Raw genomic sequence first — 25,467 nt, forward strand, 5'->3', positions numbered from 1 at the left:
TGCATTGCTGACAGGATGATCTTGTCAGTAGTGCAGATATTTCCACTGCTGACAGGATCGTCCTGTCAGCAGTGCAATTTTTTTCTACTGCTGACAGGACCATCCTGTCAGTAGCCACTTCCTTATTTATGCATTTCGCGTGACAAGTTTTATGTTAATCTTGCGATTTGCGACACTGTCGTAACTCTTTGGCCATAGTTACAGTGAGCGGAATTTCTTGTTTTTTTTCTTTGAACAGACCAAAATCAATGCGCGCGCGGACGTCATCCATAAAAATTACTTGGTGCAGCCTTACCATAATATTGTGCTTCGTGGTCTTTGTAAGTAAGTCGTGTAAGTAAGTTGATATTTTGGTTAAATATTTTCACATTCTAAGCTGACTCTTCCTTTATCACATTGCATAGCTATATTCACAGAGTACAAATAATGTGCCCGTGCGAACGAAATGAACAACTTGTATTGTAAAGGTGAAGTGGTCTTTTACAAACACCAAATAGTTTACTTATTCACCATTTTGTTTGGCCACCTTGTTATCAAATAGGCTCTGTCTTATAGCGGGTCACCTAGACAGAGCAAGCATACCAGCCTCTTACATCAAGTTTTGGGGGTCACAGAAAGGAAAACACATTTTATATTAGTATCGTAAATGCCTCGGACCTTATATAATGTATTTATAACAATGATCGAACACGTGGTAGATCATTGCGGGAGACATGTGTCAAAGGTGCCGAACAACAGAAGTACCCAGCGATACGCCCCCTTTGCTAACAATCCAACGTGTGGGTAGCCAGGTCATCCGCGAAAATATTCGTCCGATACTCACTGCCTTTGGTTCATAAAATCTATCAAAGGATAGGATATAGAACCTGTTGAAAGGTAGATTTAGTCGCCTGTTATGAATATTGTTTCTTGTCTGGTTCGGTAGAGAGAGAAAAAACTGATCCACCCCTCTTCACAAAGTGGACGGGTCTGAAACCAGAGCAAAGGGAACACAGCTCAGTAACTCGACCGTGAAGGATTATATTACAACATTGGCCTCTTCGTGAGGTAAGTAAAAGTTCGTCTCCTTTTCATGTTGCTTAGAATACACTGAAAGTTTAGTGTGACGTCGAATCGCTGAGTCGCTAGTAGGGGACACGAAGTTGAGCTCTAGAGGTCATGATCATGAGTTCGATTCCTGTCATTTCTGGCGTTGTGTCCCTTGGGAAAAGAACTTAACACGACTTTCCTAAATCCACCAGGGTGTAAATTTGTACCTTCCTTTGGTTTGGGAGTTAGTGGAAGGATGGACTCCACCTTCAAATACCGCGCCATCGACACATTAGATAACAACCCACTGCCCCTCTAGCTACGGCCTCGGCTATACCTGATCTTTACCTTACCTTACCTTCACCTACGTAGTTTATGTTGTATCATTAGAGGCCGCGTTTATTTCTAGTTAGCTCGTTTCAAACGGTTAAGCAGAAAAAAGCAATGAAGTGTGCCATGCCCTTTAAGTTTCTGATACCCCCACCCAGGTCTTTCATCCCCAATGGTGCCCAAGTCTAAACATCTTTTTGTCGGGTGTGTCAGATGGTATTGCTTGAAATTTAAGAACTTATGGTTATAGTTCATCAGTAATTATAACATATTAAGTGTTCATTCTTACAAGATCTTGAGTGTTGCTGCGATGATTCGTAGAAGAGTGAAATGGGTCAACTGAACCGTAACCTAGACACGCCCAGTCAGAGGACTTAAAGTCTGAGTGGGTTGCTTAGTTCAAACAGGACAGGGTCAGTACTGAGGGTACACACACACACACACACACACACACACACACACACACACACACACACACACACACACACACACACACACACACACACACACACACACACGCACGCACGCACGCACGCACGCACGCACGCACGCACGCACGCACGCATGAACGCACATACGCACACACAAGCACACACACACAAACATACACACACCTCTGGTCGCAGGTCAAGTGTCCATTGTTTTCCAGTGAGAAACCTTCCACCCACTGACCTTGAAAAAAGAGGTGGGGGAGAGAAAATGAAGAAAATAATTTGAAAGTTGACACGGCTACCCATTTTTTATTTGCCTAATAATGACATAATTGTACATTTTATCCTTGGTATTTTAGACACTCCCCCTTCACACACACACACAAAAAACAAGCGTGTATGTCATGAGATAAAACAATTCACAATGGAACACATTGCCGTGCTTGTGACGTATAAAGATTTGCAAAGTTGCTAAGCTAACGAAACAATTGCCTGGCCGTAACAGGTACAGTTAAGTAATACCAAAGTTCAACCATTGCATAAAACTAGTACTGTGTGTATAGTGCCTACCAGACTTGGCTTGTTCAAACACATATATCAATCAGGTTTTACACAGAGGCGTGCAACAAACAAGCAAGACTCTCTAATGTGCTTATGGTAGCGGTCTGTACATGTTGTCACTATAGGTGATGTACAGGCACATGTTGTGAAACCAGTGACGCTTGGAATCAGAAGACTCAACCCAAACAGAAATGGCAGAGAAAGAAGGTAACACAATTAATCTTGCTATTGCTGTCCTTACTTTATAAGGAGAGTAGTGCCTTTTAACGTGCTCGAGGCACCTTCTCGCTTGGACGTATTTCACCGTAGTCATAGAATAATCTATGTGTATCAAAATGCCCTCACAAATGTGTCGCATTATCAATGACAATAACCTTCATAGCATATTTCTGCCCTAAATACAGTACTCAGTATGCCATAAACGAAAAGCACTTTCTATACTGCAACATAATCTAACGTTGTCAACTTAACATGCAACTTAACTTTTCTTAAAACACTGGTAAAGAATTGACAGAGTTGGCATTTACACCCGTATTTAACCAGGACATAGGATACTTGAAAACATGTCGATCGTCTTTTTTTTAAATATGTAAATCTCGTGTCTTGGTAGAAGGCACTGACAAAATATTCACCTACGTCACTATGTAATGTACAGTCTAGTAAAACTGAACTGAGAATGATATGACAATAAGAATGGTGTCCGTCACACGTGTAGATCCCAGTGCGTCCAAGGCTGACTTGGCAGAAGAGAAGGCGGTTGAATGTGGCATCGGTCCCGTCAAGCCCCGCTGGATGCGGCGGTTCGCTGATGTCAGATGCATGGTCGCCATGATTTGTATCTTCAACTTTCTTACGGTACGTTAGTAACTTGATAGACCTGGAATTGTTAACGCATAAAGCTCTTGAGTAGCAAAGCAACGGCTGTGGGTGACTATAATGAGTGTGTGCGTATAATGTCTGTGAGTGTGTGTGCGTGTGTGCGTGTATGCTAATAATGTACGCGTGTTCGTGCGCGCGCGCGCGTGTGTATGTGTGTGTGTGTGTGTGTATGTGTGTGTGTGTGTGTGTGTGTGTGTGTGTGTGTGTGTGTGTGTGTGTGTGTGTGTGTGTGTGTGTGTGTGTGTGTGTGTGCGTGTGTGTGTGTGTGGCACTGTGTGCGTGTGTGTCTGTGTGAATTTGTGTGTGCGTGTTCAAATTATTGAAAGCATCCAAGGAGTAACAACTATCGACTAATCTACTTTATTTACCCCCTCGCGTTGTGTAGTCCTCTATCCACTTCGGCTTTCTCAACGGCGCCCTGACAACAATAGAGAAACAGTTCGGCATCAGCAGTTACCAGTCCGGTCTGATCAAGAGCTGTAAGGAGATAGGAGAACTCTGCATCGTGCTGTTCGTGGCGTACTTAGGAGGAAAGTAAGTTCAGCATTCTTTAATAAGACACAAGGTCCTATACCAAGAGTAGTTTGTTTCAAGAGTCATATAATTTGTCAGATATCATCTTATGATATGTTAGTCTAGGTGCTCACATACATACATTCAAGTACTGTCAAAGCTACACGAGTGAACCCCTCTTCATAAGAACTATAGCTATAGAACTATAGCTAGCAAATGTATGTGCACACTTTTAATGGTCCCTTAGATTATTTTTCCCATTGACCTTTGCCATGTTTTGCCCTGTAATTGACCCCTGCTTTCTTATTGACTGACTGGGCTGACCCATAAGAACAGGAGGTGAAATATTGGTGTCATTTCAATCTTCTGACCATAGCTCTTTAAGATGCTTAAGTTGACCTCCAAACAAACTTGACAAATCCAGCTTTGCAGTGGGGGGAAGACCGGTGAGGTTTTAATTGTGGGTAAATGTGTTTCGAGGTGATCGTTTTCATGACTTAACCATGTGTTGCAATGGAAAAGATAACTTGCTGGAACAAGATTTTCGTTTATTTAGTGTCACTACTTAATGTTTTGATGCCCTCCTTCCTTGAAGTAAATGTCACAGTGCCCTTATTGTAGTAAACTATTCACCCCAACACAGCAAATATCTCTCCGGTCTTTACAACGCAAATATTTGCAGGTGTCAACAAATAACGCACTGAGGACTTCGTTTGTAACTTTGACCTTTGTGTTCTCATCTAGAGGTCACCGGCCGGTCGTTCTGGGCGCGACCATTCTCCTGACGGGGGTAGGGATGGCCATGTTAGCGATACCTCACTACCTCCTGGACCCGTACGATTACGGGAATAACCAGGGGAACGGGACCCTGGGTGCCGGGCTGTGCCCTGCTCCAATCAACGGTTCAGGTTTGTAAAACAAACAGCAACAAAATTTTAATTTAACTTCAAATTAGCCTGGAATCCAGGCTGTTGCCAGGAATCACACAGGATAGCTCTTCAGCACCACGGCCAGCATGCCCTCGATGGAATTTTGACTTAAATCCGGTTTTCACGGTTTTCACTGCGCATGCGCAAGGTCAAAGGTGAAGTCCCCTGAACCGCAAGCTATGTCCACATGTATTTTGCTTCTCAAGGGCCTTCAACTTTGACATATTACTCATGGTGTATAAAAGTGCACATGTGCATTGCAAATCGTGTACCGGCTTATTGTTGTCTAGTCAAAACAAAAATGCGTTTAAGGTCATTATGAAGAAAACCACTAATCTTGTTGTGTTTGTAGGACTCAAGAAATATCGGTCTAACTTTTCCACATTGTATCATTTCTAAACATCAGTTGCTGACCCGATCTGCCTGACCGGAAGTGGGACCGGAAGTAGTTCTGACACGTTGATTTACTTCATGTATTTCGGGATGGCTCTGAGCGGGTTCGGTCCGAGTGCCTTCACCACTATCGGTATCTCCTACATGGACGACCATACGCCGAATAAGACGTCCCCTCTATATTATGGTAGGTTTTGAAATATATCGTTGTTGGGGCAACGTTCAATGTGAATGTATTCGTTGTTTGATTTTGTGTAATTCTTATTAGATGAGAATGTATATATATGAACCAGAGGCCTAAAATGAACATCTTCCTTTTAAATTTGTTTATTCGAAATTCGACTACTTTTATCACGTTGCCGTTTACATGCTGCTTTGAAGTCAAATCAACTTGTTAATTTTCAACATTTTGCTATTTTGCCAAAGTCAATGCTCGTGGTTGTGTACTACAGCATATTATACAGTAGACTACATGTTAAATGTTAAGGCGGCGTTATGGATCATAGAATATACTCCAATCATGAGCCATGATTTGGGGGGTGGGGGTGCGGGCGATACAAGCTCAGTCACGTTTGGGACCGCATTCTTCACACTGCAGAAGCGACACCTAGCTGCAGTGTGAAGTAAAGCAAACTGTCAACGAAACGTCGGCAGGTGATTACATAACCTTGTTTAACAGTATGAAATGTTCTTACGTTTCAGGTATCATCTACGCCTGTGGGTCAGCAGCTGCGGCCCTGGGTTATGTGGTCAGCTCCGTCCTCCTGTCCTTCTTTGTGGACTTCGACAGAGTGGACACCGCCTCGGTCACCATCAATCCCTAGTGCGTAAAATCAAGTTTATACATAATGGAGTATATGATTAGGCCTCATGGTGGCAAGGCGTTCTTGTGTTAGGGTTCACCTGGCAAGTTCCAATGTTTTGCCCTTGGGAAAGGCACTTAACACTTATTTTCTCACTCCACTCTGGTGAATATGAGTATCTATTAGTATTAAGATATTAGCTAAACGTAAATATCTTTACTCAATTGTCATTTTATTTTTGTTAACAGTTCACTAAATGTAAACGTAGATTATCTGCTCTGGTAGCACGGGAGGACGAGAGGATTGGCTTAGCCCGGGTACAAATGTTGACACGAAGGCTGGCAGGAAAATGTATAGACAGAATAACTTGGACAGAATTAGCGAGAAATCATGAATAGAAGAAGAAATTATCCACAAAAAGAAATTTACGGAAGTATGAGATCTTCGATTTCTTGTTATTTTCCACAGTGACTCCCGGTGGATCGGCGCCTGGTGGCTGGGGTTCCTGTGTGTGGGCGTGCCGCTAGTCATCGTCTCCTTCCCCTTCTTCTGTTTCCCCAAGTCTCTTCCGGTACCGGACGAGGAGGAGGAGGAAGATGGAGATGAAAACAACGTCAAGCAAGAACCGCAAAGTGGCGATGATCCGGGGATTATCAAAGGTACGGGTTTAGTAATCACGTGACTATGACGTTAGAATTGTCCGCCATGTTGGATGATAAACTTTACTTCAAGGTTACCTCATTTGAAGCCCTTTATTCAAACTTAATTATCTTGTCTTGATAGAATGTAGGCCTCCAAACTTCACATAATATACATGCAACGCACAACGAGTGGAGCAGGAACGATCGGTGTGCTTGGCTGGAAACTCGAACCATAGCGAAGGGACTCAGCCCTAATTTTTGCTGCTTCAAAAATCAAAATGCCTCACATCCATTCACATGAATCACCTAATTGCGTTATCTTTAGCACCCCTCATGTTCTTGGTGATAAATCTATTTGTGGAGCCTCTTAAACAATGATGTTTACATAACAATGTTGTGTGCGGGGTTTTTACTGTAGAGATCCCTTCTCAATATTTTTAAGTTGATTTGATAACACTTATTTTCTTTAACCTGTTGCCGTGTCTTGATATGTCGTACATTTGTCTGACACCCTTTTCTCCTTCCACAGGGATATTTGTACAGGGTTGGAGCCTCTTGACTAACGCAGTCTACATGACGATGCTGTCTGCCAGTATCTTTACTGTGGCCTTACTGCAGGGCTTCACCCTCTACACACCCAAACTGGTGGAGGTTAACTTCGGCCTGACAGCATCTGCAGCAAGTCTCTACACCGGTCAGTGCATAAAACAACCAACCAACCAACCAACCAATCAGTTAACAAATCAATGTCTCAATCAACTTCTATCACTCTCTCAATCAATCTGTCAATCAATCATTCAACCGGTCAAAATGCAAAATAAATAAAGCATTGAGCTACATTCTCTAAAGAGTTAGATGTTTCAGTCAGCATCCACTATCTTCTATCAGTGGCTAGCGTTGCTTCGCAAAGACCATCTCTAACTCTTGCATAACAGCCCGGCTAGCTCAGTCGGTAGAGCATGGGACTCTTAATCCCAGGGTATTTTTAAATCTTTATTGTTCACTTTTTATTTAAATTCTCCATTTATTGCTAACAACGACATGCCGACTTAAATACCATGGCACTCAATATCATATTAGATTTTAGAGTGTTGCTTGAAGTGCCAGACAGTTCGACACGTAGCTAGGCATCCTTTCCTGTTGAGGGTGGGATTCATATCGACGTACCAAGCCACAATTTATCCAATCGAAACCAAATTACACTGTAACTCGTAATAGCACTGTAAAGATACATACTACTGTTCATTAAAGCCTTAATTTTCTAGATATGAATAGTAGATGGTGTAGTAACCTCCATTTACATTAATCTGCCGGATAACATAAATCCACCACTCTGTCTTTGAATATCAGTGGGGTTGAGAGATTACTAGTGTATCCCTCCCAGGTCTGCACTGTTTGGATTTACATAAGTGCATTATATATATGGGGGGGGGGGGCATTGGGTTGGAGATCTTAACAGGGTGGCGGAATTATGTGCCCTGGTGCAATTATGTAAGTAGATGTTAAAGATAAACGGATTGTGTTGTTCTGTCTAGGAGCCATCTGCGTTCCTGGTAACATCGCAGGAGTGTTGATCGGAGGTTTAATCACCAGGAGGTGGAAGCTCCGCGGCGCAAAGTGTATGAAGTTCGTCACTATCTGCTCCATCCTGGGGTCTGCGCTGGGAGCCCTGATGTGGATAACTCCGTGTGACTCCTCCAGTGTGGCGGGCGGTGTCGAACAGTAAGCAATTCCCAATATCTCTAGTTATGTGACGTTTTGATTTTCATCAGTTTCGAATGATCAATCCTTGATAGCTCCCAAAGCATTAACATTAAGACGAGACGTAGTTCTTAATAGTATTCCAGCCCCTAACCCAGGATATCATACTATTTTCTTCATTTCTGTATTGCTGTTTTTTTTTTTTTTTACACCGGGGTACTACTAGTATACCGTATACCGTATAGGTTAGGTATAGTAATCATATCATAAGATACAAAGCATACACGGAAAATGATCTACATCTAAACTTACTGAATTCACGACAATAATGAAAACCATTGACAATGTTGCAAAGAGAGTGTGTACCTAGTTTAGTCCTACTCGTTGACTTCATTTAGCAGCCTCAAAAGTTTTTTCCTCGCTTAAATTCTTACCTACAAAAGATACCTTTTACCTATCATTAGGAGTGGTGTCATATTGTGTCGTATTTCTAAATACAGGTCCTGTCCTAGTAGAGGCTGCGCATGCTCAGATAACAACCCGATCCCGGTGTGTGGTGCAGACGGTACGACGTACTACTCCGCATGCGTCGCAGGGTGTCAGGGTCTCCAGCTACTAAATGGAACAGCATTTCCGGTAATTACCTCCGTGTAGGAGGTTTACCTCCGTCGGAAGTATTGCTTTGGGTGTGGCTGTGCGTTTGAATGCCGATGTTTCCACAAGCATTGGTCAATCATAAATCAAGGTGCTATCAGTGGATTGTGATGATAAGGATTGTGATGATATCACGTTTTGTATGTGTGTAAGTTCTGAATGGTTAAAGTTCAAATTTGAACCCCCGAGTGCCTTCTATTGGTAACACCTCTGAGCTGAACTTTCTGTTTATGTACCTTCTGTTTCAACATGCTGTGGCCATGCTTTTCGGGCCAGATAGTAGTTGTAGTCAGGAATAAGTCGGTGCAGAATTTAGTTCTAGCTAGCTATATCTATCATAGACTAATAATATAACCTATAATACCTGTTTCCCTAGGGTCAATGGAAAGGTAATCTAAAGGGCCACAAAATAGTGGTCACAGTTGCCAAGGGGCCCTTATAGAGAGATGGTCACAAGTACAGGATTGACTGTTACAACCTTCCATTTTCAGACGTATAACTACACGGACTGCGAATGTCTGCAGTCTGGAACGTGGGCACTGCAGGGACGCTGCATCACGCCCTGTCCGCAGTGGAGGTTCATCCTCTTCATGGCCTCGGCCTTCTGCCTGACATTCTTGTCCGGCATGCAGATATCTCCCTCGTATCAGGTCTACATCAGGTGAGCATCAGGGAATAAGGCACAAGAATTCAGGTGTCAATCATGAGACCTAAATCAAGTACTTTTTCCGGTATCAATCTCGGACGCCATTTTGAATCTGCTCGCGCGAGAGCACAGTGTGACGAGACTTCGAGAGAGGTAGCACCAAAACGAGACTAGGGATGGATATTATTTGTTACAAGTCAAATTTTTGCCCCAATCATTGTTGGTGACATTAGTTTCAACATTTACAAGTCATATAATAGGATAGAGCATAGTTTTGTTGTTTTTTAATCGTCTTTCAACTTTTGGGTTTTCTCACACAATTAACGTTGATATTTGTAAATTTCAGGAGCGTCAAAGTTGAAGAGAAATCCTTCGCACTCGGCATCAGGCACTTACTGCAGAGGCTGCTATGTAAGTTATCACATGTATTGGCTACTCCGCGACAAAAATTGATTCAAATAATTTAAGTCCAGTTTATAATAAGCGTTTCTATATCAAGTTCGGTTCGAGGAATTAAGATGATGATATATATCGTAAAAATCCATGGCACTACCATGAAGGACTATGATCATTTTTACAAAAAACTCATTATTATCATAAAAGAAGTGGGTAAATTCTCCCAATGCCTCAAAAGAAGAAGTCAAATCCAACAAAACTACATCATGTAGATTTTAGAATATAGCATTAAATATTTGATGTATCCCTTAATATCATTGTATTTATCATTACCATTATCATAATTGTTGTTTGTTCTTTCAATTAGCCCTCAGGTATGTATTAAGAATAAACTTTGTATCATTTTCCACACAGCTAACATCCCTGCTCCGGTGTATTTCGGTGCAGTCATCGACGCAGCCTGCACCATGTGGCAAAGGTCATGCGGAAGTCGCAAGTCATGCTGGGTCTACGACAGAAGGCAATTTGCATACGGCTACCTCGGCCTCATGTATGGACTGTCGGGAGGGGTGCTAATTTTCTGGGTAGCGACATGGGTGGTTCTTAGTTACCAGTGGAAGAAAACTAAGAAAGCTAAAATACAGGCAGCCAATGGCATCGCAGGACCCTATAGCGTTGATGATGACGAGACCAGACTGTAATAAGATGGCTAACTCATGACGTCACAATCCAACATTGCGCGCATGCGTAATACAGTACAGAGTGTGTGTAAGCCTGAGGTTGAATACGTTAGTTTCAATCGGCTCATTCTCCTTATAGCAGAGCTAAATCATTTATACGCGGGTTCGCTGTAAGGAAAATGAATCGGCTAAATTTGCCTCCTAACTCGATAGCAGAGCACAGTTTCCGTCCTATGTGGATTTCTAATGTTAAGGACCACAATGTGACCGACATCGACGCGGACAAAATCATAGTAGGGTACCCTATAGAGAACCACGACAAACAAATGTTGCAGTTGAGAGTACAATCGAAATATTATTATCATTGAATAAACCAAAAAATGCCGCGGTTGCTTTTGTCTGATCTTCAAGATTCAACCTTCCAGTATGTCGAGCGCTGCTTACGTCGTAGTCACGTGATTGCAAATCACGTGAGCGCAAATCACGTGAGCGCAAAGTTACGTGACTACGGCGTAAGGAGTCAGTTGGCCCAAGGAGGTTTGCAATACTGCTGCCGTGTGTAAAATAGTTTATTTCCTTATATATTTAGGCATCTGTAAACAATTATCATACTTCTCCAAAGGTTGTACAATGTATACGAATGACATATATAGTACAGCTCCCCAAAAAATGAAATATAAAAATGAAAGCAGTGCATAAGTTTGTATGTAACACAATTACGAATATCTGTGAAATCTTTATATTACTATAGTACTATTGCAATCTCCGTACATATGATATGGCAATACATTGGTTTTCATTGGAAAGTGTACTTGTTATGTATGACTTTTATATTCATTTATGGTACAAGTATGATGTAATATAAGCTTGTTGTTGAATTCTAGATAAAGAACTATGCAATCTTTTCGGATATATTCGAAACGTGGTAAAAGTTATCTGTATTTTGTAGTTTTGCACTTGTTTATATATATTCAAACAATACGCCATTCCATGTCTTTTGACCTACTTTATTTGGTTATTGCTCTATCACCTAGTAAACTTGGTCTAACCCTTGGACTGTGAAACAATGACTGCGACTGACTTCATACTTAAAAATGTAGACGATGATACTCTTGAATGTATCATATTAAATGAAGATATGAATAAAACAAGCAAATTACCATATCGTTGTGAGAATCTGGTGCTTTTCACTTTTAACCGTAACATGAAAAATTTGAGTTTGAAACAATAAACCATCATACGGGCGATGTTTAGTCTTTGATTAAGATTAGATCATGCTGAAGTACTGGTACAAAAATAGTTCGAGCTCCACTTTGGCCGGTCTAATTGTTCTGTGCGCTTGTCTTGAAGTGTTGCTTCTCTTCTTGTATTTACACGACTTGTCGAAAGAAAAAGAAACTTCTTGTGTGATATAATTCTAAAACCACCTTCTTCAACGGCGATTGTAACTATCCAAGTTGAGGTTGCTGGGGGAAATTGTGATCTTCTCCTCATATGTCCCGTGGTCACAATTTTTACCTACAGGGGAGGGACCAGCTAATAGAGTTGCGCAGTAGAGTGCACGCTGCATACCCTTTAGTACTTTTGCTAAAAACAAATTTTTCCTGGTCAAATGTTGGTCAGAATTGTCCACTTTTAGGGAGGACAGAAGAATGTGACTTTTAAAAATCTGGCCAAAATAGGTGATTTTTGTCATGTTTTGAGCTCGGATTGACCTCTGAACCCTTCTCTTATGGTTGGACTGATATATTAGGATGGGGGGTGAAATCCTGGTCTCATCTAGCTGAAACTTCTGTCTTTAGCTCGTTAGAATGCTGGAGTTGAACTCCTGCTTTTTTCACCTAAAGCAACCTGACAAATCCAGCTTTGCAGGGGTGGTAAAGATTTGAGGTTTGAAATGTAGATACATGTGTTTTTAAGTGATTGTTTTTGACGGCTTATCCATGTGTGGCATAGGAAAGTCCATTTAGAGGTCCCTCCCCTACAACGTCTGCTTCGGGAGTAAGCGGTTGCATGTTTGCCTGGCAAACAGAGTTCGCCACCATGACCATCACGGGTCGGTTGGGGAGGGACGAACAAATGCCCTTGGGAAAGGCACTTAACACAAATGTCCTCACTTCACTCATGTGTAAATGAGTACCTAGCTTCGGATAGGGACGTCCCTGGGATAGGACGTTAAATTGAGGTCCCGTGATTGGGGAGAGTCACACCCTACCTTTCCGTGCCCCGGAGTGCGATGGTCCAAACCTTACAGTCTGGTCTGGGTTGACATCTTGAAAAGGTGATAGTCACCTGTTATGGCAATCCCTCCAAAAATAGGGTAAATTTGAATAAATAAATAAAAAAGATAAATGTTTTGAATTATCTGGCTTCTTCCGCAGGAAAGTATTGTAAACTTTGTCTCACATTTCATGATTTAGTTGATTTTTTATTTTTATTCTAAACACATATCGCGTAAAAATAAACACATAATGACGACAGCTTTGAATACAGATAACTTTTACTACGTTCAAAATATGTTATCTAGAATTTAACAACAGGCTTATATTGTACCATACCATAAACCAATACAAATGGCATACATAACTAGAGTTCCACGAACACATTATCTTCGCCAAATAATCAAGGCTTATTATGGAGAGTGATTAATATTTACATGCTTATCACCCCCTGCAAATTTGATCATACACCATGCCGTTTTGAAGTTATGATAGATGGGGAGGGGGGGGATGAGTCCAATCTAGATAGAGTTAAAATCATTTGGTGGTACAGGACTAGTATAAATGTCTAGTGTGCTGATATATGTTAAAACTGGTCATGACAAAATATTGAAAGTGATGATGAAATGGTGCAGTCAATATATATGAATAGAATAAATCTTTATTCCATATCATCCACATTTTGAAAGACATAGTACATGTGACTTTTCCATACCTGGTGGTGCAGTTTTGGTGCAGTGTACTCTCTGAGCAGAGGTGTAGGTCCGGCTGGTTATTCACATGTTTTTAGGTGTTTTTGTCCGGCTTTCTATCTTTCCGTTATGTCTCCAACCGTGTGTTGGACAAAAATGCCTAAACTGAACACGTTAAAAACCAACCGGATCCACACATCTGCTTGGAGTATACTGAGACTGCCCCATCTGTTTATTTATGTGCCCCATCTGTTTATTTATACTTTTAGGCAAGGCCCTCTGTTGACCTGTTTCGGGAACACTGTCACATGCCCCATTATGGAATAGTGGATTTACTAACTATCCTTACTAATTATGCAGATGAGCTCCTGATTTGCATGATTAGTTATTGATTGTGTAAAGCACCATCTGAGCTCTCTACATACAAAACTTCACGACGACCTGTGACCCCTTCTCAAGTAATTCATGTCCGAAGGTCAAAACAAAAACACCCACTGCAGTTCCAAACAAGACGCTAGGGAGCCCAAACTTACACAACTTAATTCCTGTGGCATGAACTATCTACCACACAAAAATCATGACCATAGCACTTGCAGAAAATATGCCTCGAAATTTTGAAGCTCTGCTGCAGTATCTTAGGTACCCGCTAGAAGGCCCATTATCGAGCCTGACCTTCCTTTCTGTAAACCCTAACCATTCAGTAAATATCATACAGAAGCATCTACAGCTTCTCGAGTTATGTTGTCCACATACAAATACACATCCACACAAAGCCCGCTGCAGGACAGATGGAAAATGCCAGGAGAATCATTTTTGAACTTGACCTCCGTTTTTACAACATCTACACACCTACAAAAAATCATGAAGATCGATCAACGTTTCCGCCACTGTTTTTGCCTACATACAAACACACAAAAATCAAAAGTCTGCTGTAGTACTGTTGAAAAACGCTAGGTGAACCATTTTCGAACTTGACCTTTCTTTGTACAACCACTGCACTCCTACCAAAAATCATAAAGATTCATCGAAGGTTCCTTGAGTTATGCTCTTGACATACATACAGACCCACCAAACAGCTGGCTCAACCGAAAACATAATCTTCTCTGAGTACTATAGTACTCGGCGAAGATAATAAGCATACTGTCCAATGAAAACCAATATATTGCCATATCATATGCAATGCTAACATGTTTGTGCGCAAATTGCGTAGTTTGATAAATGCGGTTTAACAACGTGTAGCTTATAGTAATATTAAACATTTCATAGGCGCTAGGTATTCATAATTGTGTTATATAAAGTAATATGTACTGCATTCGTTTTATATTTCCCTTTCATTTGGAAAGGCCATGTGTATTAATTGTACAAAAAATTGCAGAATGTATACATGTTTGAATAAGAATAAGATAAATTGTTAATCACACGGCAGCAGTATTGTTGCCAGTTGACTGCTTACGCTTTAGTCACGTGACTTTGCAGTCAGTTGACAATGACGTAAGCAGTCACTATGATAGACATGCTGGATGGTTGAACCTCAGATAATTGAAATTATTTGTTTGATACAATTGGATGTTGAACTACCACAGACAAACCCGAAGCTTAAGCAGACATTTGTTTCAACCAAGTACCAACGTCCTGCCGTTAGTGTTTGAGGAAATACCTACTGCCTAAATTTTTTTGCTAGTTAGGAGGTAAATCTAGCCGATTAGATTATGAAACTAACGTTTTCAACGTGAAAGGCACAAGCAAATCAAAACCTATCCTGCATTACTAATCTGTACTGTATTACGCCATGTTGGTTGTGACGTCATGCGTCGGCCATCTTGTTACAGGCTGTTGTCGTCATCATCAGTGTCATAGATTCGGGGACGCCATTGGCTGCCCGTAATTTAGCTTTCTTAGTTTTCTTCCACTGATGCCAAAGAACCGCCCATGTCGCTACAACAAAAATAATCATCCCTCCCGACAGTCCACACATGAGACCGAAATAGCCGTATGCAAATTGCCTTCTGTCGTAGACCCAGCATGCCTTGAGACTTCCGCATGACCTTTGCCACATGGTGCAGGCTGCGTCGATGACGGCACCGAAATACACCGGAGCAGGGATGTTAGCTGTGTGGAAAATTGAAAATGAGTACTTTGAAAACAATGATAGTTTTTCACCGGTAGTTCCGTAGATTTTTACGATATGCATTATCATCATGATTGCCCGAACCGAACATGATATAGAAAGGCTTTTTATAAACTGGACATTGAATTACTTCAAGCCGACAAGATACGTGCTGCTACTAACTTACCGAGCAGCCTCTGTAGTAAGTGCCTGATGCCGAGTGCGAATGATTTCTCTTCCACTTTGACACACCTGAAATGTACAAAGATCAACGTCAATTGTGTGAGAAATAACAAAACTAGAAAGATGCATATGGTTTAAAAAAACAACGACTGTGCTGTATCATAAGACTTGTGAATATTGAAGCTGATCACACACCAAAGGTTATAGGGGCAAAAATGATATTCATCCCTAGCCTCGTTTTGACGCTACTTCTCGCGAGGTCTCGTCACACTGTGCTCTCGCGTGAGCAGATTCAAAATGGCGTCCGAGATTGATACCGGAAATAGTATGAGGTCTCATGATTGATATTGACAGATGAATTCTTGTGCCTTTTTTCCTGATGCTCACCTGATGGAGACCTGATAGGAGGGAGATATCTGCATGCCGGAAAAGAATGCCAGGCAGAAGGCCGAGGCCATGAAGAGGATGAACTTCCACTGCGGACAGGGTGTGCTGCAGCGTCCCTGCAGCGCCCACGTTCCAGACTGCAGACATTCGCAGTCCGTGTAGTTATACGTCTGAAAATGGAAGGTTGTAACAGTCAATCCTGTACTTGTGGTCACCTCTGTATAAGGGCATCTTGGCAATTATGGACTATAGCTGGTGCCTTTAGATTATTTACTTTTGACCCAGTTGAAACAATCATCTTACTGACATTCTTGGGCATAGGCCACAGTCATATCATGATAGATATAACCTCAGCTCAAATCTGCACCACTTATTCCTGACTTATCTGTCACCAAACAATCAAGACCACAGCATGTCCACAACATTTGATGCAAAACCAAGTTTTGCAGCATTGCCCATAAAGACCACTAGGAGGTTCAAAATCGACGTTGACTAAAACCTTCCCCAAACTTTGCCCACGCACAAAATATTATCACAGTCCATCAATAGCATATCTAGTTATACTGATTAATGTATGTTGAAACACAGGCACGCAAACACACAGACGCACTGAAAATAATACATCCAATGGAGGTAAGCCTCATTCATTCAGGGAGGTAGTATATAGTATACCGGAAAAGCTGTTCCATTTAGTAGTTGGAGACCCTGACACCCTGCGACGCATGCGGAGTAGTACGTCGTACCGTCTGCACCACACACCGGAATGGGGTTGTTATCTGAGCATGCGCAGCCTCTACTAGGACAGGACCTGTATTTAGAAAGACAACATGATATTACACCTTTTCATAACAAAACTGCAACTTTTGGGGGCCAGGCCTTAAGCGAAAAAAAGTTTGCGAGGCTGCTAAATCAAGTCAATGATAAGAACTAGGAATTTGCAACATTGTCAATGACTGTCTTTTTTTGTCGCAAGTTTAGATTGCTCAAATTGCCTTGGCTGTTTGTAATATAGACTATGCCTAAACTGACCGGCATGATAGTCCGGCATGAAAATAGCACAGAAATGCAGAAAATATGATGATAACTTGTTTTAGGGACGCGAGGATGTCATGAAGAAAAACTTGAATTCAATTTCTTTAGTAACTCTCAATGATTGGTCATTCGGAAATCGAAATTATTAAAATCAAAACGTCACAGAACTAGAGATATTTGCTTACTGTTCGACACCGCTCGCCACACTGGAGGAGTCACACGGAGTTATCCACATCAGGGCTCCTGTGGCAATCGCCAGGATGGCGCAGATAGTGATAAACTTCATACACTTTGCGCCGCGGAGCTTCCACCTCCTGGTGACGAAACCTCCGGTCAGCACCCCTGCGATACTACCAGGAATGCAAATGGCTCCTGGACAGAACAACACAATCCGTTTATCTTTATTACTATCTGATAGTTGCTTGATACGTAGATATGAATCCCACTCTCAACAGGAAAGGAGGCCTACGTGTCGAACTGGGCCTGGGCCCTGCGCTACTACCCCGCGAGGAAACATTAGCTCCTTTACTCAGACGACAGATGCTAATTTATTCATTAACATAAACCTTGTCTTGACGTATATTTGTTTGCTATTGGGCTTTTTGAAATTTGTCTTCCCTCATTTACATATAATTTATCATTAAATAATACGTAGTTTTAATCAAAACCTTGTGAACCTCAGATCTTTCGGAAATTACTGACGAAAGGTAGTGGATGCTTCCTGGATCGTCTGACCGTTTCCGAAATCAATCCAGTTGAGTAACTGTTACAACGCGTAAATTGTTGCTTGGATCACTGCAGCACTTTACAAATATGAGACTTACAGCAACACTCAAAATCTAATATAATAGAATATTGAGTGTTGTGCATGGTCTTTAGGTCGGTCGGTATGTCTATGATAAAAGTCAGGAAAACTATATGAAAAGACAACAAAAAAAGAATGCTCGCCCAACGTGGGGCTCGAACCCACGACCCTGGGATTAAGAGTCCCATGCTCTACCGACTGAGCTAGCCGGGCTGTGATAAAAGATTAGTTGACTGATCAATTGATGTATTGATTAATTATTTGATTGTCACTAACCAGTGTAGAGACTTGCTGCCGATGCTGTCAGGCCGAAGTTCACTTCCACCAGTTTGGGTATGTAGAGGGTGAAGCCCTGCACTACGGCCACAGAAAAGATACTTGCGCAAAGCATCACCATGTAGACTGTGTTGGTCAAAACGCTCCGCCCTTGTACAAATATCCCTGTGGAAAGAGGGAGGGGTGTCAAACAAATGTACAGGTTGAAGAAAACTTGTTAAAACATGTACACCTGCTCTAAACTCGCTGTGGGTTACATGTGGGTTACGTGCAGAGGTATGGCACTCCTGAATACTCGAGGCTACCAGTTTTGCGTCCCAAAATGAGTGAAAATGAATGTGCAATCTATCAAGACATGGTGAATATAGGGCTGAAGGTACCATTGGAGGAAAGTTAACCATCCAACATGGCGGACAATCATGACGTCATAGTCACGTGAGCGTGAAACCCCGTACCTTTGATAATCCCTGGATCATCGCCACTTTGCGGTTTTTGCTTGACGTTCCTTTCATCTTCCTCCTCCTCCTCGTCCGGTACCGGAAGAGACTTGGGGAAACAGAAGAAAGGGAAGGAGACGATGACTGTCGGCACGCCCACACACAGGAACCCCAGCCACCAGGCGCCGACCCATCGGGAGTCGCTGTGGAAAAAGTGGCAGTAAAACAAATTATTCAGCAAGAATATTCAAGCATTCGTGTCATCCAACAAAGCCGTGATATGATGATGACGATAATAATCATATCACGGCCAGTTCCGACGTATAATTTCACTGTTTGAATGCAGTGAACAATTAACGCAAATAAAGAGACAAGTTATTTAATCTATTTATTTTCATTTATTTCATTAACTAATAAAGGAAACAGTCACTCTTATCCGAAAATGTTGCGGGTTCTTTGACGTGCTCGAGGTGTGGCTTTACTCAAACATGGGACTTCCGGCGTTACGTATACGTCCCATGCGTTAGGACGTTCCTAACTGAAGCTAGGTACTCGTTTATATCTATCTACTAGTAGGTAGAGTATGTATTTCCCGTGAACTTTCTAGGAGAACCTAGAACCTTTGGATTGTAAGTCAACAACTCTAACCACAATACCACGTTGCCATGATAAGGCCTTATAACGTACTACTGGAAACATTATACTGTATACAAGTAATTTCAAGTACTAGGGATTGATGGTGACCGAGGCGGTGTCCACTCTGTCGAAGTCCACAAAGAACGACAGGAAAACGGAGCTGACCACATAACCCAGGGCCGCAGCTGCTGACCCACAGGCGTAGATGATACCTGAAACGTAGTGCCATTTCCACAGGTTTAACAAACTTCCTTGTACATCTGTCTGCTACCTTCCTTGGTGCAATACTGACCGGTTCTAATTCGCACTGCAGCTAGGTGTCGCTGCTGCATTGTGAAGAATGCGGTCCCAAACGTATCTGAGTTCATATCCCCCTCATCACTGTTAATGACTAAAGTTTTAGGTTTTCTGGTCCTCCTTAACATGCCTTACACTTGTATTACTGTGTTTAGTTTTAACAAAATGACATTTCACACTGTTAAACAAGGGTCTTCCTGTATACATAATGAAGCAAAGAGACGATTAACAAAATATGAATTTCAACCAAACAACGATATAATTAAAAACCTACCATAGTACATAGGGGACGTTTTCTTGGGCGCGTGGTCGTCCATATAAGAAATGCCGATAGTCGTCCAAGCACTCTGACCGAACCCGCTCAGAACCATCCCGAAATATATGAAGTAAATCAATGTGTCCGAACTACTTCCGGTCCCACTTCCGGCGAGGCAGATTGGGTCAGCAACTAATGTTTAGAAAGGATTATAATGTGGAAATGTTAAACCGATGTCTCTTGAATGACATAATATAATAGAAGTATACAAACAATACAAGAGTAATGGTTGTCTTCATAACGATCTTAAACACATTGTTGTATTGACTAGACCACGATACGTCGGCACACGGTTTGCACTGCGCATGTGTAGTTTGATTCACTGTGGGTAACATGACAAATTTGAAGGCTATTGAAACCTAAACAAAACACGTTTGAACATAGATGAAACTTGCGTACAAGTTAGGTGTCTTCACTTGTGACCTCGCGCATGTACAGTAAAAACCGTGAAACGACTTTTCAGGCAAAAGTGCCCCGGTGTCAAGCCAAATTTCCTAGCTTGCTAAATACGTGAGATGTCAGCTACTACACCCGAGTACGACACTATACGTAAGAGGAGTACGCTAAGTGCAAAAAATTCGTGGGACGTGGTTATTCATTAAGCATAAGTGTAACCATAACCCTAACCATAACTCTAACTCTAGCCCCAAACCCTTTCCCTAATCCTAATCATAACCCTAGCCCTAATTTTAACCCTAATCCTACCTGTGAATCTTGCCCTACCCCCATCGACCCCAGCCCTAACTCCACACGTAAATATACTGGAAACCCTCCCCCCCCCCAAAAGTGCCGTGCAGCAGCTGACCTCTCACGTATTTGGCAGCTCAAGGATTTGGCTCTACACCGGGAGCGTGTTGGCCGTGGTGCTGAAGAGCTGTCCTGTGATCCCTGGCAACAGCCTGGGTTCGAGGCTAATCGTAAGTCCTTTCGAAGCTCTATCTTACAAACCTAAGCCGTTGATTGGAGCAGGGCACAGCCCGGCACCCAAGGTCCCGTTTCCCTGGTTGTTCCCCAAATCGTACGGGTCCAGGAGGTAGTGTGGTATCGCCATCATGATAAATCCCACCCCCGTCAGGAAAATGGTCACGCCCAAAACAACCGGCCGGTGACCTCTAGATGGGAACACAAAGGTCAAAGTTCAAAATGGAATCCTTAGCGTGTCACATGCTGACACACCCGCACATATTTGCGTTGTAAAGAGTGTAGAGATTTGCCGTGTCGGGGTGAATAGTTTACTACAATAAAGGACATTGTGACATTGCACGAAGGAGGGGGAGGGGGGCGTCAAATCATAATTTAGGTAAACAATACTAGAGACAAATCGTGTTCACGCCTACAATAGCGAACATTAAGACATTGATTTTATCAACTTGAAGCTTTGTTTAACGCCCTCGTTTGCTTTAAACGTCTGTTACTAGCCCTTATTACTGATGTCGGCTGCCTTGACAATTAGCCTACTCTACCTACATGTTCAAAGGGGCCCAGCGCAATATAAGGGCCCGAACATAGAATTTTAAAAAAAGATGACGTTGTTGTGATGTGAGAACTCACTGAAAATCGTCGCTGGGGTTTTTGTAGGCTCGCGAAACTAAGGGGATCATCGTACGACACGTTTTTGCGAGGTTTTAAGTTATTACGCAAATGAGATAAACAGTGTTAGTAAATGTCACTACGATAAAGATTTCAGAATTCTTTTCATTTCCATTTTTTGGCCCTGATATTGCTTTGGGCCCCTTTTAATATATATAACGCCACATTTGTAAGTTACCTGTCCATCTGGGAGGGGCAACAACTGATCTTTCCATTGTAGCACATGAAAAATGTACACATTTACTTTCAACCTTCAGGTCTTTCCCACCAATGCAAAGCTAAAGCTAGATGTGTCAGGTTGGGTACAAAAAGTGCCAGCATTTTAAAGAGCTACAGTTAGGCGATTGAAACGGCACCAAGGTTTCATCCCCTGTCCTAAACATAATAAGAGAGATGTTTTATTCGGTAAGGACCTCGAAGACTCTTGAAACAAACTACTCTTGGTATAGGACCTGGTGTCTTATTAAAGAATGCTGAACTTACTTTCCTCCTAAGTACGCCACGAAGAGCACGATGCAGAGTTCTCCTATCTCCTTACAGCTCTTGATCAGACCGGACTGGTAACTGCTGATGCCGAACTGTTTCTCTATAGTTGTCAGGGCGCCGTTCAGGTAGCCGAAGTGGATAGAGGCCTAAAGTGCGATGGAGGTAAAAAGTGAATTAGTCAATAGTTGTTACTGCTTGGATGCTATCAGTCAAAACACACACCCTCACACACACACACACAAGGTATCACCCATACGCGCGCATACACACCCGCAGGCGCGCGCATACAAACACACACACATACACAATCATACATACACACACAAACACACACACGCACATACATACATACGCACAAACACATACGCACACACACACATACGTCATACACACACACGCGTACACACACAAACACATACACACACACACACATACGCATATATATACACACACACGCGCGCATGCATACATGTACATACACACACACAAACAAACACACATACGCAAAACAAACAAACAAACACTCACACACTTACACTTTATGGCCACGCACAGTCATTGCCTCTATACTCAAGATTTCTAACGATTCCAGGTCTATAAAGTCAATAACGTACTGAAAGAAAGTTGAAGATACAAATCATGGCGACCATGCATCTGACGTCAGCGAACCGCCGCATCCACCGGGGCTTGACGGGACCGATGCCACATTCAACCGCCTTCTCTTCTGCCAACCTACCCTTGAATGTGCCTAGACATGTGACGGACACCATTTTCATTGTCAGATCATACTCAGTTCATTTCTAGTAGGCTGTATATTACATACGTGTGACGCAGGCAAATCCCTTTTCAGTGCCTTATATTTAGACACGGGATGTACACATTATTTAACAAAAGACGATAATTACGTTCCTATGTCTTATATCCTGCTCAAATACGGATGTAATATGAAACTCTTTTAATTTATTTACCCGTGTTATAAGGAAATATAAGCTGTATGTTAACTTTAAATCTAGTATGAAACTGCTTTATCGTTATTATTAATGGAATATTGCATTTAGGGCAGGAGTATGCAATGAATATTATCGTCATCAATAATGCTACACATTTGTGGGAAAAATTTGCTATACATAGCTTATTCGTTGACTTGATCGAGGTAAAATACATAAAAGCGCCTCCTTATAACATAAAGACAAAGATAACAGGCTGAAGTGTACAGAAATCTTTATTTACACAAAAAGTACCACGACTTTCGTAAGGTCTACTACATCTATACATACAAACAGTCAAGTGGATACAAATGAATTATCCTATACATAAATATGTATGAGTACATATGAGTAAATCAACGCATGTTGAGTCCAACACATCATTTACGCATTAGTTCCAAGGTCTAGACATTCTTTGATATATTGACCTACCTCCTTTTTTTGCCATGTCTGTTTGGCTTGTGTCGTCTGATTCCAAGGGTCACAAGTACTGTTCACAGCACCTATAGTAACAACATTTACAGACGGCTACCATAAACATCAGGCTAGGTAGTTTTCCTTGGATATTGGAGATTCTTTTTACACAACCAGTAAATCTCACCTGCTGACGTTTCGATGTTTGTCAGACACCTTCTTCAGAGCTTCTGACTGGAGTACTGTTTCTCGTCGCTTTAAGTAGCCGAAGTGGGTGGCGCTTTTGTCTGACAGATACCGAAACGTCAGCAGGTGAGATTTACTGGTTGTGTAAAAAGAATATCCAGTATCCTATGTTCTACCAACCTGATGAAATTATTTTCGGAAGGTAGTATTCCTTGTTTATGGTGAACCTCCATGTAAAAATCTGAGTGATGAACAGCCCCAGTCTGATAGGTACCATACAAACAGTACTAGTTGCGTGCAATGGGTGAACTTTGGTACTAGTTTACATGTTTGGATAGTTCCTATGATAAGACAACATGATAGGAACTGTTGTTGTCCTTTGTACCGCAAAGCGGGCCCCATGAACTGGAGAGGTCTTAACAAAGCCCCCCCCCCCCTTCATTCCTAGGGCTTGTAGATGCATTTTGGTCATTCCAATACAAGTTTTAGATTACAGCCCTCTGACTGGGCGTGTCTAGTTTACGGTTCACTTGACCCACTGTTTTCATCTAGTGATAGCCGCAGCAATACGGTAAATCTTGCGAGAATGAACCCTGAATATGTTGGGGATAAAGAGTAATTAAACGTTATTTTTTTCAGCTGAAAAATCCGCTTAAGAATTTTTAGACTTGGACACCATTGGGTTTACGAAAAAAATTGATGGGGGTACCAACACTTTATTTCTTCCTCTGTCTAACCATTTAAAACGAGCTAAGTAGAAACTAGAGTTTCACGACCTCATACCTTCGCCAAATGATTTAACCTTTATGACTGATGTATTAGGGGTGGTTCTCATTGATTATGCAAATAAGGTCCTCATTTGCATGACTCAGTTACATTCAACGATGTTGACCTTTACGTAACTTCCAAAGGGCACAAGTATGAAGTTGCCATCATTTACCAGTATGGAATCATTTTAGTTTCTCATTAATCATGCCAATTAATCCACGTGTACGCACACACATACACACATGTACTTATACAAACGCTACCGAAAACATAACTTTCTTGGTGAAGGTAATAAACGCGGCGAGGAAAATGTACCATAGCCTTTTTGAGGCCGGAGGGGCCTCAACATGACACCAAACTTTAAGTGTCTTCTAAGCAGAATGAAAAGGAGACGAACTTTTACTTACCTTACGAAGATGCAAGAGTTGTAATATGATCCTTCACGATTTAGTTACTGAGCTGTGTTCCCTTTGCTGTAGTTAACTGACGATGACCTGCGAGAGGCCAGCCAGACTGCCCGTCAATGGATACAGCAGTGGAGCGACAAGATATGATAATGAACAGGCCCGTCCACTTTGCGAAAAAGGGTGTTGTTTTTTTTATTCTACCGAACTATCTTCGTAACACACGACTAAATCCAGGTGTTATAGCACACCCTTTGATAGATTATGTGAGCCAAAAAAAGCAGTGAGTATCGGACGAAAATGCTACCGGATGACCAGGCAACCCACAACTTTCATTGTTAGCAAAAGGGGTGTCTCACTGGGTAGTCCTTTTGTAGGGCATCATTGAGTCAAGCTTTGTTTCCTGCAATGATTGATCACGTGTGTAAATATTGTTACCAAGTTATATAAGGTCCGAGCAAATATCGATTTAACCTCCTTGGTCCGAGGCACTTATTACAAAACAGGTTTTCCCGTTTCGTGCCCCCGAGATTTGATATTCACCTTTATTTCCGAAACTAAACCGTGTAGTGAAAATTATTGTAGTATGGCTATTCTTGGATATATACACTTTTCCCAACAGAACGATAAGTTTAGACATAATTGACACTCCTTCACTTA

At 41.9% G+C, this 25,467-nt stretch overlaps 3 protein-coding genes and 1 non-coding gene across 4 annotated transcripts; 1 reads left to right on the forward strand and 3 right to left on the reverse strand.

Moving 5' to 3' along the window:
• The first annotated feature begins 792 nt into the window (after window positions 1-792).
• Window positions 793-11,750, forward strand: LOC136425449 (solute carrier organic anion transporter family member 2A1-like). Its single transcript, XM_066414301.1, has 14 exons — window positions 793-1,047; window positions 2,477-2,558; window positions 3,067-3,206; window positions 3,616-3,764; window positions 4,488-4,651; window positions 5,079-5,252; window positions 5,768-5,888; window positions 6,337-6,527; window positions 7,039-7,203; window positions 8,045-8,231; window positions 8,711-8,846; window positions 9,356-9,525; window positions 9,857-9,921; window positions 10,321-11,750. The coding sequence occupies exons 2-14, from the start codon at window positions 2,543-2,545 to the stop codon at window positions 10,605-10,607; spliced, it is 1,965 nt and encodes a 654-aa protein (XP_066270398.1). The 5' UTR covers window positions 793-1,047; window positions 2,477-2,542; the 3' UTR covers window positions 10,608-11,750.
• Window positions 11,751-13,068: 1,318 nt separating this feature from the next.
• LOC136425450 (solute carrier organic anion transporter family member 5A1-like) lies at window positions 13,069-20,095 on the reverse strand. The gene is made up of 9 exons (XM_066414302.1): window positions 19,932-20,095; window positions 19,452-19,572; window positions 18,743-18,927; window positions 18,288-18,452; window positions 17,392-17,578; window positions 16,847-16,982; window positions 16,175-16,344; window positions 15,792-15,856; window positions 13,069-15,606 (listed from the first exon to the last, which is right to left on the reverse strand). Exons 1-9 carry the CDS (start codon window positions 20,026-20,028, stop codon window positions 15,302-15,304), a joined length of 1,431 nt encoding a protein of 476 aa, XP_066270399.1. The 5' UTR covers window positions 20,029-20,095; the 3' UTR covers window positions 13,069-15,301.
• Window positions 18,152-18,224, reverse strand: Trnak-cuu (transfer RNA lysine (anticodon CUU)). Its single transcript has one exon. It is a non-coding gene; the product is annotated as a tRNA-Lys (tRNA).
• Window positions 20,096-20,913: 818 nt separating the features above from the next.
• Window positions 20,914-23,540, reverse strand: LOC136425981 (solute carrier organic anion transporter family member 5A1-like). Its single transcript, XM_066414897.1, has 4 exons — window positions 23,468-23,540; window positions 22,664-22,797; window positions 22,047-22,195; window positions 20,914-21,085 (listed from the first exon to the last, which is right to left on the reverse strand). The coding sequence occupies exons 1-4, from the start codon at window positions 23,481-23,483 to the stop codon at window positions 20,914-20,916; spliced, it is 471 nt and encodes a 156-aa protein (XP_066270994.1). The 5' UTR covers window positions 23,484-23,540.
• Window positions 23,541-25,467: the final 1,927 nt, after the last annotated feature.

This window comes from Branchiostoma lanceolatum, chromosome 19 (assembly GCF_035083965.1).
Source record: "Branchiostoma lanceolatum isolate klBraLanc5 chromosome 19, klBraLanc5.hap2, whole genome shotgun sequence".
NCBI classification, from domain to species: domain Eukaryota; kingdom Metazoa; phylum Chordata; class Leptocardii; order Amphioxiformes; family Branchiostomatidae; genus Branchiostoma; species Branchiostoma lanceolatum.

Bases quoted from the DNA above. Each gene is read 5' to 3' on its own strand.
- LOC136425449 (XM_066414301.1), top strand. The intron at 5,889-6,336 runs GTGCGTAAAATC...TATTTTCCACAG, and splicing joins TCGGTCACCATCAATCCCTA to TGACTCCCGGTGGATCGGCG. The intron at 9,922-10,320 runs GTAAGTTATCAC...TTTTCCACACAG, and splicing joins CTTACTGCAGAGGCTGCTAT to CTAACATCCCTGCTCCGGTG.
- LOC136425981 (XM_066414897.1), bottom strand. The intron at 22,196-22,663 runs GTACGTTATTGA...ATCGCACTTTAG, and splicing joins GTATCTTCAACTTTCTTTCA to GCCTCTATCCACTTCGGCTA. The intron at 21,086-22,046 runs GTAAGTTCAGCA...GTTCCCATCTAG, and splicing joins GTGGCGTACTTAGGAGGAAA to AGGTCACCGGCCGGTTGTTT.
- LOC136425450 (XM_066414302.1), bottom strand. From the start codon at position 20,028: ATGGTTCTGAGCGGGTTCGGTCAGAGTGCTTGGACGACTATCGGCATT. The intron at 18,928-19,451 runs GTACTTGAAATT...CTTTTTCCACAG, and splicing joins TCGGTCACCATCAATCCCTA to CGACTCCCGATGGGTCGGCG. The intron at 17,579-18,287 runs GTTAGTGACAAT...TGTTCTGTCCAG, and splicing joins GGCAGCAAGTCTCTACACTG to GAGCCATTTGCATTCCTGGT.